At 36.8% G+C, this 17044-nt stretch overlaps 1 protein-coding gene across 1 annotated transcript; it reads left to right on the forward strand.

The window, feature by feature from the left end:
- Positions 1-156: 156 nt before the first annotated feature.
- Positions 157-16640, forward strand: adgrg4b (adhesion G protein-coupled receptor G4b). The gene is made up of 31 exons (XM_015009255.2): positions 157-716; positions 2641-2768; positions 2853-3084; positions 3179-3454; positions 5136-5233; positions 5512-5573; positions 5713-5758; positions 5948-5976; positions 6303-6457; positions 6534-6734; positions 6818-6891; positions 6969-7036; positions 7127-7160; positions 8345-8367; positions 8607-8749; positions 8832-8961; positions 9691-9791; positions 10061-10265; positions 10354-10519; positions 11173-11319; positions 11414-11545; positions 11633-11678; positions 11755-11858; positions 12675-12796; positions 12967-13235; positions 13339-13450; positions 13663-13741; positions 13969-14170; positions 14894-14995; positions 15697-15861; positions 16232-16640. Exons 1-31 carry the CDS (start codon positions 536-538, stop codon positions 16312-16314), a joined length of 3915 nt encoding a protein of 1304 aa, XP_014864741.2. The 5' UTR covers positions 157-535; the 3' UTR covers positions 16315-16640.
- The last annotated feature ends 404 nt before the right edge of the window (positions 16641-17044 follow it).

The raw sequence follows: 17044 nt of genomic DNA on the forward strand, positions 1-17044 counted from the left end.
GTCGTCTCCATTATTCCAATGTCTCCATCAGCATGGCTAAAGTAAATATACAAATAATATTTTTGTGGTCGGGTTAATTTATTTGCCAACTTTGCATTTTATTTGCTCACTTAGAATCCCCACCATAAAACCTATACCAGAGAAATTGATGAAAAATCTGTCTGCCTTAAAACTTGTGTACTGATATAGATATACAGGATGAATGTTTGTCGAAACCAATGACATTTCAATTTATGGTTTTTATCTAGCAATAGTTCACGTTTGTCTGAACTACACAAAGACACAGAACATACGCCTGCTGCTCTTCTCTCTTTATTGTGTGGTCATAATTACGCAACCTGAACCAATCAGAGGCAGACACCGCTTCACCCCTCCATCAGCTGCTGCAGCTGCTGAGAACCTGAAGGAAAACGCATGTGAAAGGTTTTCTTTTGCTGTCCTGGGGTTTGTTTTAACGGTAAGAACTGTTTTTTTTTAACTGTGATATCCTGGGTTTATTTTGAGATGATTGATAAGAGTCAATTTAAATTATTTTATGATAGTGGGGGACAATATCTACAGCTATATTTTACCATATGTATTAAAAGTGTTTATTGTTAAATTACAATTCATTTCTTCATTTTTTTTTAGATTTGAGATGATTTTTTTACATAAACAACTGGCTTTGTTCCTGACTGTATTTCTGCTGAGAAGCCAAGCCGTGGCTGAAAAGCAAGGTAGGAAATATGATCAGTAACCACAAGTTATGCTACAACAGTGAATGTTTTCAGCTAACACAATTATAGCAAAGTGTTTGTGGCGTCTCTAAGAACAGAAGTCTGTTTCAGTACTTCAGTTTGTTAACAGTAAGGTCACCGTCTGCGAGGCTGAACTAAAACACATGAGGAAGCTACAGCTTCAGCTGTAAACATGTCATAATAATCCAAAGCAAACACACACATGTGAAATGTGAATGGTGATTCTGGAAACCAACATGGGAACACTCTGTGTGTGTTCAAGTAAATTATTTACTGACTTTTAGTTTGTTCAAGTTTCTGCATGTACATTTTTTGCTTATTTTTCTGCACAGAAATTTATGAAGATACACGACTTTGTTTGCATTTGTTTGCTTTTCTCAAATGCCAATGCAAACAATTCAGATTATAAACTAATCAGATTAAGACTTGGGTAAGCAAGACAATCTAAGAAGTAAACTCAGGGTAGCATAACTATTTATTATATGAACTTCTTAAATACAAAAGCAAATTCCTATTTGTTGAATTTGACATTAGGATTTTTTTTTCCAGTAGTAACTTCTGCAACTCTCAAAAAAATTTTCCTGCTTATGACAGAATTCCTAAACATTTTTCATTACAAGACAATATACAAGTTAATATTTTCAGACTCAAATGTCTGAAACTTTCTTGATATTTCTTGGAATAAAGTCATGGACATTTCAGTGTAAAAAAATGTCCAATTTGCAGGTTCCACAAATAAATGAAACAACACATTGTTGAAATTGGCTTTCTGATTTTCAGAACAGAAGAAATGTTGATATATTTATTTTAGTTTGTTAAAAAATTCTAAAACAGCAGATTTAGTTATTTTTTTCTTCAAACATTTTAGAATGTTTTAGATCTGGTGTCCAGTAGAGAGATGATGCTAATTCACACTGATTCTAGAATCACACTGGGATAAATTGGTGAAAAATAAAGAACATAGAAAGACTGAGTAATAACATGAACATGTGATGCGTAAATTTAATATGCAGTTAAAACTAAAATGATTCAAACATCTGACAGATTTAGACCTGAGTCATTTTGGCCAAATTGTTAATGTGAAACGTCAGCATGAACTAAGAATTGACAGATATTTGTCCTTTAAAAATGGAAAAGGGAAAAAATTTGGAAAATATTCTAAGCTGTTCATACTCAAGATCTTAAAAGTAAAACCAAACTCCACATATTTAAACACTAAGTTGGAAACTGACAAGGTATTAAAACCTTAAAAACTTAACTTAAAATGTCTTTAACAAACTATTTTGATCACAAAACGTACAGAAATTGGCTGTGCTCTTTGAAATGAACATAAATGAAGAGATGAATATAAAATTGACATAAATCTAAACTCTGAATCTGTTTGGACAAAGAAAAAGTCAATCAAAAACAGAGTCAGATGGTACAATTTGCTCATCCTTTGCCTACATGGAACATGATGATGCAAAGGGACAAAGCCTCCTTCTTTCCTCAGCTTCCAGTGGAGATTCTGGTTTTAACAACAAATCCGTAAAGCAGACAAACATACTGCGTGTCGGCTTGTAAGACAATCTGTCATTTAGTCATCAAATGAGGTAGGAAGAGACAAACAAGTGAGTGGAAATGGAAATAAGTCATTTGAATCAGGCAGTAAAGAGTTACAACCTTGAGACACCAAGATCCAAAGAGTCAGTCTCTGTGGGGAACAAAGACACATCATGATAACACGACTCTCTCTTCAATGATAGAAACACCTGATGTACACAAACAGACTAAACAGACAGGTTTTCTATGTTTTGTTACAAAAAGTCAAGAATCCCTATAATGTTTATGGTGACATTTATGTTATGACAGGGGGAAGGATGCAAAAAGTTTCACTTTTACCATATTTTCATCTGACTGTCAGAGACGTCGCTCAGCCTGTGGGGGAAGGTGGCTGACCTGACTGGATCGAACCACTGGATCCTAAAGCCTCAGGTGTTCATCCCCGCCCTGCAGGAACTCACCGTCTGCCTTAACGTGAAGCTGAAGAAGGTACTGCAGAGGAACAAACTGTTCTTTTAAACAGTATCCTGACTCATGACTTCATGATAACTAACTGATCACCTCTTGGTCAAGGGTTCCTCATTTTGGACAATCTTCATGTATCGTCATCCTGAGGTTCAGTATGCAGAGCTGGGGCTGGGCGGGAAGGACGGACGCTTGGTGGTTTGGCTGTTTGGACAGGAATGGACCAGTCAGGACATCAACCTCCAGCTGTTGCAGTGGTACACCCTGTGCCTCACCTGGTCCCATACGAAGGACAGGCCTGCCCTCTACGTTAACGGGAGCCTAATTAACATGACAGCAGGTGAGCTTTGCTTTGAATGATAAAACTGATTCACTGCTGCAGTTTTTGTCTGAGAGCAACTTTTCTGATTGCTCTCCTCTGTTTTTGCTTTCAGCTCACACAAACATCCCTCCATCGCTGTGCTGCCAGCTGGCCCCAAATGGATCTCTCACACTCGGGGTCGGACACACCATCAACAATGGGAACGTCGAGATCATTCGGTACAGCGCTATGTTGGGGAAAATTTCCCTGTTTCGAATATGGGGGAAAGAACGAAGCAAAGAGGAAGTGACATCACAGAGATGCACAGAGGGGGATCTGGTGAAGTGGATGAGGGACAACTGGGACACGGTGAACTGTGACCCGATCCGTGACACCAGCCTGCAATGTGGTGAGTTTGTTTCTCCTAACTGAATCTGAATAGGTTGTTATGTCACAATCATTTACAGCTTTTTCCGGTCTCATCTCCATTAGATTCATATCCACTGCTCTCAGATTAAAGCCTGCCAAGATGTGCTTTATTTAACATATATAAAAGCCTTTCTACAATCAATGACAAAATGTACAGAAGCGTATGATAACAGCGCCCTCAACACAAATTGGCAACTAGCCTATCGTCTTCCCTTGTGATACATTCTTACATTTTTAACTAGAAGGTTTTCTTCTTCCTCTCCCTAAAGGTCAGATTAGTGATGTGTACAGCTCGTTGAACTACTTCTATATTTTTACTTAGATAAAAGTAAAAAGTAGCCATCTAAGAAATTACTCAAGTCAGGGTAAAAAAGTATTTGGTAAAAAGTTGACTCATGTAATGAATTACTAATCAAATTATTAATAATTTAATATCGAAAAATTACATAATCAGAGGGACCAAAATGTAAAGTTGAGTGGAAATTTTGGTAATTTAAGGATGAAAATGACAATAATTCATTTAAGTAACAAAAAATAATAAAATCAGGCAAAATATGTTTTTTCCAAATCAGTTTTTATCAATAAAAAAAACTTGTGAAACTTTAACAAAAACTATAGGTGTGTGTCTGTGTTTTGGTTAAAACATGTTTGTTTTTCATTCAGTGGTTTGAGAATCCAGACATTTTACTCAAATAAGAGCAGAAATACTTCAAATTACTCAAATAAAAGTAAAATGTACAGCATAGTGAAATTGCTCCTAAAGTACTTTTTTTCCCCTCAAAGTGTTAGTCAAGTAAATGTAACTGAGTAAAAGTAACTAGTTACTACCCAACTCTGCTTTCCATAAGTAATATATGAATTTAACAATACTCCATGAGATTTTTAGAGTTTATTTTGTGGTATCTGAGTTAAAAAGACAGTGAAAGATACCCTTTTCAGATTGTCAATTGTAAAAGAAAAATATGTTAATTCTTTTAATTTTATTTTTATGTTACTCAAATAAAGATCGAAGTAATTTACATTGAAATTTCTTCTTTTAATGCAACAAACTGTAAAAAAAGGTGAAGGTGTATGAATATTTGCAGGGCACGGCGCCACTTCACCAGGGCTGGAAATAACAGCGGACAGTGTTGTTGACGTCCGTTTTAGTGTGTGTGGTTTCAGTTTGTCTCACTGACTCTGAGGTTCAAAGTAAAGACGAGGAACAGCTAGTTTAACAGTTTGTAACCTAATTTCCTGACTTTTATACAGAACAAACACAAGTTTGTCATAAAAAAAAGTAATAAAATGAATCTGAGATATGTTAAACAAAACGCTTGTAAACTTTTGGGATTTACACTCATATATAAAGTTTTATGTGTGAAACTATATACCCTGCTCAAAAAAATAAAGGGAACACTCAAATAACACATCCTAGGTCTGAATGAATGAAATATTCTCATTGAATACTTTGTTCTGTACAAAGTTGAATGTGCTGACAACAAAATCACACAAAAATCATCAATGGAAATCAAATGTATTAACCAATGGAGGCCTGGATTTGGAGCCACACACAAAATTAAAGTGAAATGTTCCCTTTATTTTTTTGAGCAGTATATAAAGTGTAGGTGTGTTTTCATCTATATTTCTTTTTACCTAACTAGAGGTTTATATTTTGGCAGAATGGTCCTTTTATGAGGTGAATCTCCAGTTTGTGATCATGCGCAACGACAAAAACACGACTGAGCATTACACAGCCAGAGACATCGCACATCGCTGGGTAAGGAGAGCAAACATCATCTCTGTCTTTACAAGTTTTACTGCATATTATGCAAGCAGATCTGAACTGACCTTTTCAGGATGTGACCAATAGTTTTGCTAAAGCTAAAATGTGTTAAAGATTAGATGCACTAACAGAAATATACAGAAGTCATGACTGATGTTTGCATAGATTAATTTAAGGGGTTTGTAGTTTGTTTTAGAATATTTTCTCCTTGTTCAACTGCAAAGAACCACAAGGTAAAACAATATTTTTGGTTATGTTTGTTGATCCTGCAGCTCAGACACGTTTTACCGACTGAAATCTATTTATACAGAGTGTCTGTGTTTGAAGTAATCAGGTAAGGGAAAAAATTATCTGAGTTTACAACTTCAATATATTGCATACTTCCAATAAAACTCCTTTGGTTTATGCTACTTAAACTGCTTTACAGTGGAGCTATTGAACTGTAAGCAAAGTTTCTGTGATCTCTCATGCAGATCTGACACAGAGGAACACATAAAAACGCCTTATGAAGACGGGCTGGTAAACACACAGCAAATTTAATACAAAACAATCCACATTAACTTCAAATGACTTTTTTGTGATATGTCAGTTGATACGCCCCGTCCCCTCTTAATACTGGCTAATGTAAAGTCAGTTTTACAACAAATGCAAGAAAAATAACCAAAACTTTTAAAATAAAATCTAAAATGTGTGTTTCTTCTGCTCCAGATGCGATGGGCTCCTGAAAATATTTCCAGGTAAAATCCATGTTTATTTAATACTTTTAATGAACAAACATTGCTATGCAACAGTACAGATTGTACTGATCAGAATATTTTGACCAGGGCCGTTACATATAAGCAAATACTTTACAATTAACCCTCAAACTAAACTAAAACGATTATATTAAGAGTCATCACTTGTGATCATATTTGAGATAACTTGGGTCATTTTTTGGCTGTGAATGGCACAAATTAAAGAAATTTAAGATATAGATGTGAAGTGCAGAGTATGTTGAGATTTCTTTTCAGGCTTTCCTACAGTTGTCTGTAGAAACCCCGTTAACTCTCTTCCCGCCCTGCAGGTTCCGCTGCCTTGTTTACATCAGCGTCATCCCGAAGTGGGATGTTGCGGCTGTTCAAAAAGAAATGTGCACTGACCTTTCAAACCCCTTCACTGACCCCAGCAGTCTGCTGCGGCTCCTAGCTGACACCAGCTCCATCTACACCACCCCTGTTGGTAGGAAAGAGATCTCAGTAGTAGCAGGATAATACAAGAAACCTTCAAAATATCTGATGAATGGCTTCCTTTCCAGAACGTTTTTCCATGACGACAATCAGCCCTCAGGTTGTCATGACAACGTCTTCTCCTGTCACAACCTCCACCTTTAAAACCACCATGACATCCTCTGCTTTCACCCAATTAACAACTCTGGAAACATCGACCATCAGCACAACTTCTGATACCAAAGAAACCACAACCAACACCGTCACCAGAACCCCTGGAAACATCTCTGGTCGGTCTGGTAGCACCTTCCGCATGTTCTGTTTGCTCTACGTCCTGAGGAAAGCTTCTGATTCGTCTCAATCCTCTTAGCAGAACTTTACTTTGAAGTCCAAGTGAACGTCTCCATAACGGGAGACTGTGACCCACAGCAGATCCTTCCCTACTGGGTACATCTCAAAAAAACAGCCAAAATCTTATTTAAACAAATAAATCTCCAGGATGAATATTACATTTTTCATTTCAGCTCAACATGAGTCTGCCTGATGACTTAATGATGGTGCTGGATCTGCAGCTGCTCCCCAAAACAGAAAGGTGTGTTTTATGAGAGGAAACTATCACAACAATGTTTAAGAACATTTATAGAAACTGTCAGAAATAAGATAAAATCTCTCATTGTTTCAGACGTCATCCTAAAAGGAAACGTCACTCAAACCAAGTAAGTAAATAAACCTGTTTAAATCCAATATTTGCAGAAAAATTCAAATAAAAATTCTTTATTGGTTTGCAAACGTACACAACAAAGCTTATAAAAAATAACTTTAAAGTACGTCCATGTTCCAGGGAGAAATGTACAACCGCTTGTCATCATCATAAATTTATGGCCTTGAATGATTTATTTGTTTGTTTAGGGTTGAACTGATAACAGAGCATACAAGCACAAGGATAAAAAAAAACAAGAAATGGATTTAGAAGTTTGAATTGTAAATTATGTCTAATCCAAACAGATTCAAAATTAGACTTACAAGTAGGGATATGAATAAATCCCTATTTATTCAGTGAAAGTCCATCAGTAACTTGAAAAAATTAACACAGACTTTTTTGATTGACATGATTCATGATTCAAACTCTTGGGAGGTTTACACTTAAAGAAATCAATTTAATTTGACCAACATGTTTCTGGTCAGAAATCAGAAGACAGGTTTGGTTGCAATCATGCCAATAAATTCACTGATTATTGAAAAGTTTGCAAACACATTTTGACATTATTTAAAAAAATTGAAAAGTAAATAAAAATGGATTAATGATACTTAACATTTCTTTATTATGTTTTTAGAGACGCCTGTCCAATTTATTGTCAGAAACAAACTATTTGGTTGTGTTTAAGTGATCTTAAATATAATTCTGCCAGGATTATGAATCTGTTTGGACTTAAAACGCAAAAGAAAGTCCTTTGCTTTTATAATCTTACCCAATTTCAGCAATGCAATAGTACCTCTAATAGGAAAATAGCCCCACATTATAACGCTGCCACTGCCATACTTGGTAGTTAGTTCAAATGTTTTTTCAGGTCTGAAAGCATCATCTTCACTCCACCAAACATTCAACTTGTCATCGTGGCTAAAAGACTGAATGTGTTTGAGAAGCAACTTGTTAAAGGATATTAGAGAGAATAATAGCTGAATGTATATATTTATCATTTTTAATTTCATGGGTACAGGAAGTCCAAAAATATCATCTTTAAAAATGTTGTGCTATGATTCCATAACAGAAAGAGAGCAGTTCAAATGAATCATTAGAAGCTAAGAATGAACATTTAAATTTGACTGCATATTATAAATGTCTGAGCAGTTACAACTGCTGTGTATTTTCTTTAAACATTTTTTTCTTATTTTTCACCAGGTGTTGACAGATGAAGTCTCGAGGTACTGCTTGTTCAAAATCGATGTTGTGCAATAAAACGTTTCAAACTAAGTTAAGTGCAGCATAAAAATGCATATCTTTGTGCATATTAGATAACTTCCATTCAGTTTTAAATCTTTTTTTTCTTTTTTTAAATCTCAAAATGTGTAAACAACATTTCATAAGCACTTACATTCTGCTCTTCTTTTCACGTTAATTCTTTAGATCTTTGCAGCTCATTGTTACGTCTTTCTGTCTGCAGAGAGAGCTTCGTTTTCCAGGTCCAAGTTTTGACGCACTTAGTCCAACAGGAAATTGAAAACCAAATACGGGACTGTCTCCAGAGTCCCTATGACAATGGGTTGTTCTCCATAACAGCAGACGACATAAAGATATGTCTCATATGTAAGTACAGCTGAGGTCCACACACCTTCATAACCAGCTGAAAAGCTGAAACTCTCTTACTAAATGTATGTTTCCCTTTTAGCGGTTATTCAGTGTGCTGCTGAAGCCCAGCAGACCCTAAAAGGCCTGTTCATGTGGCCTGACACTGCAGGAGGACAAAATGCTACATATCCATGCCCCAAAGACCCTCAGTACTCTGCAACCCGACTTTGGTGAGACCTCTCAGTATGAAGGGCTTCTGTGGTTTTTAAAAACTGATCACATGCTGCCTGTGCATTACTTACATCAGCAACCTTTTAGATGAAGGAGAAAACTGAAAATATACACAAATTCAAAAGAATCATGAGCTAAAAAACTTAATTTGAAAAATGCTGCTGATTGTTGTTAAAGTTGGATGTTATTTTGAAGCATAAATCCTTTCAGCAACATCAATATAAATCTTAATGGAGCACAAAACTGGAGCATCAATAACATCAGAGTGCTGCCTCACAGAAACATCTGTTTGTCTTTCTGATATTTACAGAGGATATCAAATAATTGACTCATTCATTTAGCTGAACAACTACCACCATTAATTTAATGCATCAACAAGTATAGGCCTATCCGAGTATCGATTATCTCTGTACATATTTGCTCTGTTTTGTCCATGTTTTATGTTGACTCAGTGCCACAGATTTTACTAATGGCTCTGTTGTAAAAGACAATAAAGGGGAAAGTTAAATGATTTTCAGATTAAGCTTTCCATTTTTATATTCCCATTCACATTAGGGCAGTTGGAAACAGACTGTAGATGAAATATGAGTATAACATCACAACAATATCTTTCTTTTGACAACATATTCTAAACATCCTCAGAAAATAGAGGAAAACATTGAAATTTATTCTTTCTACTTGTGTTTTTAATTGGTAATGAGTCTTAAGTCTTATTTATTTATTTACAGTAAACTGTCCCAGTGGACTCACTGGATGGAGCCAAACCTTGAAAACTGCCCTCTAGTGGTGGAAACTATCCCCGATCTGGATCATGTTGAAGTCACTCCTGGTCTGTTAACATTTATTTACATTCCTTTTTGTGTTCTTCATTTCTGTTATATAATTTTTAAAGTCTATTCAGTACTGAGTTTAAAAACATTCAGTTCAAATCATACAGTTAACGTTAAAACTAATTACAATAATATGCTTAAAAACTGCACTTTATCTATACATCTGTCTTTTTTATTTTATCAGATCTACATACAAATTTGTTCAGTTTTTAAAGTGTTTCAAAGTCCTGACAGTCACATTATGTCCTGTTGCGTCATTTATTTCCAGAAAATGCATTTGACGTGTTGAAGATGATTAAGGACTTAATGAGAAACCAGTCCAGTCTCATCTACAAAGAGCTGGTCACAGTCCTCAACAAGCTGAAGGACATCATCAGGGTCAGCGTTGTCACACCAGATCTTGGCCAAGCTCTGATCAACGCCATTTCCAACATACTGGAATCAAACAGCAACCTGGGGCCGTTTACTAACACGTACGGACGTGATGCAGATTTAAGCATTCAAGTAAAACCTCAGCTACGCTCAAACGTGTCTAAATGTAAAATGTGTGATTACCTGCAGCATTCTGAACCTCACAGAGGAGGTGGGAGACAAAATGGTGGGTTACCAGGGCTCCTACACGCTCGGTGCTCGAGCTGTGGCTCTGTCAGTGGTGGACGTGGCTCCTGGACAGTTTAGCAGCCTGAGCTTTGGAGTTCTTTCTGATTGGTCCGGCAACAAGCCTGAGGTAGTGAAACACCTTTCAGATCAGAGAATTCAGAAGGTCTCAGTTATTGAGACGCCTGGTAAAGATAAGTCTGTTTTTAGTGGAACAAAATAATCCAATGATATGAAACAATGATGGGATTTTTTTCTATAACACATTAAGTGGTAATGTTGTAAAAAATATATATTCTATTTATTAAATAAAGAAAAGCTATCCAAACAATCTGTGACTTCTAAATCACATAAAAAGTCCCACTTTTGAACTGTCCTAATATATTTTTTCCAAAGGTTTTTGCAATAATTCATAATTCATAATTATGAAGAGCCTTCATAATTACTATAATTATGAAGGGTCTTCATCACATCTTTACATCCAAACAGAAATGTGCAGAACCTAATTCATTTGAATGAACTTAAACTACAGAGTACTCTACATCCATCTAACATCCAGTCTACTATAATTGAATTTGGTGCATCAGAATATCATAACCAATAAAGAAAAGATATTGTAAAACAAAGTCCATATTTAATAACTGAAAGGACTTTGCTTTCTAAATCTTTAAAGCACTATCACAGTTTTGATGCTTGATTCTCCAGTTGTTCAAAGTAAGCAGTAAATATGAAGATATTTATGAATGCAGTGTGACGTTAAGGATATTCTTTTCTGTGATGTAGATTTTTATTAACAGGTATCCGTCAGATGGCACGGTGGCTTTCATTTCCCTGCCGTCTGTCCTGCAGGACACCTTCCCACAAAATGGCCTGAACCAGAACCAACCTAGAATCCAGTTTCAGTTCTACGCCAACCCACTACTCTTTAAGGTACACGATGCAGAAAACTGAATACTAGCAAAATGAAAAAATAATTTTGTTCAAACTGGCCTTTTGGAAAGTGGTTGATGTTTATTGTCTCCAGTATCAGGTGAATGAACAGGAGCCTTTCCTCAGCACCTTTGTGGTGTCAGCCAGTGTGTCCAACGCCAGCTCACCAATCAAAGACCTTCATGAAGAAGTTAAAGTCATGCTCCACCATCTGCAGTCTAGCCCGGTAGAAGAAACATTAAAAACAACGTTACACACTCCAGGAATGAATAAATGAGATTATCATGAGGTTTTTTTTTTTTATACTTTCCAGCATGACAGACAAATGCAGTGTGTGTACTGGAACTTCAATAAAAACAGTAGGTCTTTTTTCAAATGGAAAATTTCATTATACTGAACAGAAATTGATTTAAAAAAAATACTGTTGACATCTAGACGGACACGGGGGCTGGGATGATCACGGCTGCCGAAAATATAACAGCACCCCTGATTACACCACATGTCTCTGCGATCATCTCACACACTTTGGAGTTCTTCTGGTACGAATCCTTTTTACAGATATTTTTATTTATAGAAAGCTCCGTTTCTTAGGTGCCACAGGCAGAGCTAAAATGTGAAGATTTTAACATTTTAATCTTATAAGCGTTAAATCGTAGTAATATTTGCGGTTGTAGAAACCCAGTAAGGCAGCTAAGGTAAGATTTGGGCAGCAGAGGGCACTCAGAGTTTAGATTTTGGAAAATGAAAAGCAATGTTTGGACATTTTTTGATTTTTAAATGATTTTAAAACATAGTCCCAAAAAACTAAAACACAATCATTTCAAATCAAGCAAAAAATAAAAATAAAAAATAATAATAATATTGAGTTTCTTTCTTTTAAATAATATTGATGTGTCTAAATGGACACATTTTTGTTTTCTGCCAAACTAAAGTTTATAATTTAGTTCAGATACTGAGCAGAGCCTGCCAGATGTTTTCCCACTCATTATTATTTTATTGTGCTTTTACAACTGAAATGTACAATTTGAATTGAACACTAAGGCGAAAACCAACACTAGCACACAGCTGAGGTGGTGGCAGCATCATGCTGGAGGAAAGCATTTTTTTCAATGGTGAAAAGGAAGCAGGATCTAAATGCAGATCAAGACTAAAAAATAAAAACCTGGTGGGAACAATTAGGACAGAGATTCAAGTTTCAGCAGCACAATAAACTGAGATAAACAGGAAGAGCTGCAGCAGTAAAACTCAAGACCCAAATCCAATTGAAAATCTACGGCAAGGCTTAAAAATGACTGTACAGACGATCTCTGAAACCAGCAGAGGCATCTAGTGAAGAAAATGTCTCTGTTCTCCAGGACGTGTCCAGGACTCAGCTGGACCCGCTCCATGAACAGATCCTGACTATCATCACGTATGTTGGCTGCGGCGTCTCCTCCCTGTTCTTAGGAATCACCATTCTGACGTACATGGCCTATGAGTAAGTTGTGTCAAGATTAATAAAACATACTTTCAAACTACATTTGTCAGTGAGTTTATCTTCCCTTTCATAGTGGACATTTGTATTGTCTAATAAATGTCTGAATTGCAGGGCTGTAAGTATTTTTTAATCTGTCTCCTCCTCTTCTTTGACACTCATTTCCATTCTAGAAAGCTTCGTAGAGACTACCCCTCTCAGATCCTCATAAACCTCTCTCTGGCCCTGCTGGGATTGAACCTGATGTTTCTGGTCAACTCCTGGTTGTCCTCCTGGAGTGTTTACGGTCTCTGTGTGGCAGCAGCCTCCCTGCTGCACTACTTCCTCCTAGCATCCTTCACCTGGATGGGATTAGAGGCTGTCAACATGTACTTTGCCCTGGTTAAAGTCTTCAACGTCTATGTTCCTTCGTATATCCTCAAGTTTTGTGCTCTGGGATGGGGTAAGCTATAACTAAAGCTTAATTCCAATTAGTAGCTCAATAATTACTATTTAATTGCAAGGTGTTTTAAACATCACTTGTTGGGGTTTTAACTCTTCGTCAGGTATTCCTCTGCTGATCTGCATCGTGGTTCTCGTTGTGAATCGGGATGCGTACGGTAGTTTCTCTGGGAACGCTGAGCACACTTTCCAACCTTTGGACAACTCTGATAACTTGTAAGATATCAGTCTGGTATCTACTCATCTTTCACAGTTTAATTTATTTTGAAGAACTTGTCTGAGTTACATACTGTAGCTGCAGAAAAAGTTTACGTTTCCTTTCATACTTATTTATTTAATATGTAAATTGTGGGACTAAACAAGCACATTGTCTGCAGTATTTCCTCCTCTGTCCTTTGCACCATAACATTTTGTCAATTTGTCAACAGCTGCTGGCTTCAAGATAATGTGACGTATTATGTGTCTGTGGTTGCCTACGCTGGGTTGATCTTTCTCTTCAACATCGGGGTAAATATCATATTTTATGCACACATTTTCAGTTGTGTTCAGAATAGATAATTATTGCAGAGCTGTTTGTTTTGAGAAGCCCTTAATCATACAAAACTATCAGAAAGTTCATAATTTAAATAGATATCAATAATACAGCCTGTTCTACAGCCAAAATGATCTTTTATTGTTTGAAATTGCACACGTTTTTCTGTAAGTTTAAAATGTTTTTATGGATCTCTCTTTAGGTCTTTGTGGTGGTTCTGATTCAGATCCGCCGCATGCGGCTCAACAGCCCGGCCGGGACCCGGAGAGGGGTGCTGCAGGACCTGAAGGGAGCTGCCAGTCTCACCTTCTTACTCGGGCTAACATGGACTGTAGGTTTCTTTACCTGGGCACCAGCAAGGGTAGTTCTGCTGTACCTGTTCGCCGGACTCAACACCCTGCAAGGTGAGTTCTGTTCTGCGCAGAGAAATTCAGACATTGGGTAAAACAGCTTTTGAACATGTCAGTGTTTCTCTTTGTTTACATGTCTAATGAGGTTTTTGACATAAAAGTCCCACCAGATGCTGGCAACAACACAAGAAATCAACACATTCAAAGAAATCTAAGCAAATCAGCCCACAAATAAAGTTATAGGTAAACAAAAAATGGAATTACACATGAGATGAATATACTTCCCATCAACCATATTCTCTAAACAAGAGACGTCTTAAGATTTCTCCCACAAAGTATTCAATCACCAATATTGGGAAGTTATTTATTATTTATCTCTCTGTCCTTTTATTTTTTTTACACGCATCTTAATTTGCTTTGATTTCATTGTAATTACTTGGGTTGTTGTCAATATGTGTCAATTTTAGGTCAATGGCCTCATTAGAAATAACTAAGCAGAGAAAAATCTAGATGTGCTCAAAACTTTTTACTGATGAGTTGGAAAAAGCGATCAGCATGAGTATCATAAGTTTGATGGTTTATTTAAGCAGGTCCTTTTTCTGGGTGATCTATGTAGACAAAGTTTACACTCTAAGTGCATACTTGGACTAGGCAGGCTTTGAGGGACGCAGTATGGTGGCTGTAGTTTTCCAGTGAACTCTTGAATCCGTGTCTTTTGTTCACCGTGTCTTTTGGATCACGATTCATTACAGGCTTTCCAAAACCCGTTTCTTCCAGGACTTTTTGTCTTCCTGTTCCACTGTCTGATGAAGGAGAATGTGAGAAAACAGTGGAGGATTCATCTTTGCTTTGGCCGATTTCGACTTGAGGAGCACTCTGGTACTAACACTCAACATAATACACTGGTTATGGTTTTATTTGCCTGAATCAGTTTGTAGCTACTTGCATTGAACGGAGTTCCTATAAATTTTACATTTCGTATGAGTCAAATATTCACATTTTTCTGACGGATTTAGATCAAATTCTGGCCATCTACAATGTTGGAGCTCAATGTCGCCATCTTCTGCAAGATATCAAACACGGGTAAATCTGTGGGTCATTTCACAACATTTTTTGGTCATCTGTACTAATTTAGGCAAACTATTTCAAACTGATTACACATGTAATGTCTGGATATAAATTATTTAAGTCACTACTTGTAATTTATTTTACCTATTTTTATTGGAAAAAGAAATAAAAGTTTTGTTTTGCATGTAAACATCCCAGGTTAAAGATCATGACCTAAGGCCTACGGCTCAAATAATGTGTGAAATTCACTTTAGACATTTAAATGCAGCCCTAATTGTTTGACCCACAAATGCACTCCTTACAAATGTGGCACAATTATTTATTTATTTTTTTGCTTTTTGATAATGAAACATTTTTCCATATTCTGTGAGTTTTTTCCCCCCCATTTTCCGAGAGTTGGAAATCCATGCATTTAAATAATTTTTTTAAAAACTGGATAGGAATCCTGAAAGAAACACAAGGCTTTATTCCAACTTGACTGTGTCTGGGATCTTTTTCTTGTTTGGTTTTAGAGTGGAGCAATTCAGCATCAGTTCGAGTACTTGCAAAGCCCAAAGAGAAGTTTTTAAAAGCAGCGATTCCATCTGTCCGTTCTGTCAAGTCCAACTCCACAGACAGTACTTCGGCCTCTTCCGACTCCAGCCAGAGAGACTCACCCTGCAGGAGGCCAAACCTTGGTGAGCAAACCAAGCAGAATCTCTGGCAGCATGCAGCTAGTTTGGTAAATTGGATAAATTTGACTTTAAAAGCATAGGATAAGAAATGATGTGCCACAAGGTTTTCCTGGTGCTTCTGCAGCTGGAATCATATTTAAGGTCACTGCTTGAATTAATGACACTGCTCTGAAATTAAATAATTACAACCTTTTGTAATGAGGCAGACTTAAACCAAGCTAGAAGGACATGACTGTTGCTTCTCATGAAACACTTCCTTCTCAATTTGACAGTTCAATTTAAGCCAAACCCCCCTGGTGCACACGCCTAAGAGACATAAAAGCGATCCATTCCTCTCACCTCTAAATGGCTCATATGTTTAATTATCTTGTAGATCTTCTTGTGCACAGCCTGGTTCTTCCTCGAGCCCAGACCGGAGCCCCAGATACAGAATCTCTGAAGCCGACATCTGGATAAACGACCAGCCACAGCAATAAAACAACCACCCAAAGTGCTAACCTGCACACATCCCATCATTTACTCGCATCTCTCTGACAGAGGCAACAGATGTAAGCAGTGCACACAGCATCGGCTTCATTAGCTAATTTTTCCACACGGTTCTATTGTTAGTTTTGTTTCCGCTAAATATTGTAAAAGAGCCTGTAATTTCGAAGAGAGGAGCGGTTGCATCAGTACCAAGGAGGAGTTGGTTGCCAAGCAACTGGTGAGTGGAGTGATGGTGACAATGAACTGTGAAACATTTTGTGTAAAAGAAAAATGATAATAAAATCCAAAATTTAAGGTGACAGGTTTGGCCCCTATTTGTTCATTGCTCAATTTTCAAACGTTTTGATCATTTCTCAGTTGCTTTATGCACAAAATTTGTCAGTGGAGATTTTAAGGGCAGCTTTGTTCTTGTGTAAAATCTGACACCTTTTGTTTGATTAGCATATGGTGGTTTCCAGATACTCATTTTAATGATTTCCCCCCTCTGAACGGTATTTTAACCACTGTCTCTGCCAATACATGTCTCTGTCTGTGTGTACACTATTAAACTTGGTGATGTTTATGTACAGAAAAATCTGCAATCAGTGACAAATTAAATTAAAATTCCATGAAACAAGACTAACATTCCTATTTCTTTTCTCTATTGTCTCAAGTTTTGCCTTGATATTTAAACAAATCCTCAGTTTATTACAGACTGTAG

This window comes from Poecilia mexicana, unplaced genomic scaffold, assembly GCF_051168715.1.
Source record: "Poecilia mexicana isolate PSO_F unplaced genomic scaffold, ASM5116871v1 scaffold_14, whole genome shotgun sequence".
Classification (NCBI taxonomy): Eukaryota; Metazoa; Chordata; class Actinopteri; order Cyprinodontiformes; family Poeciliidae; genus Poecilia; species Poecilia mexicana.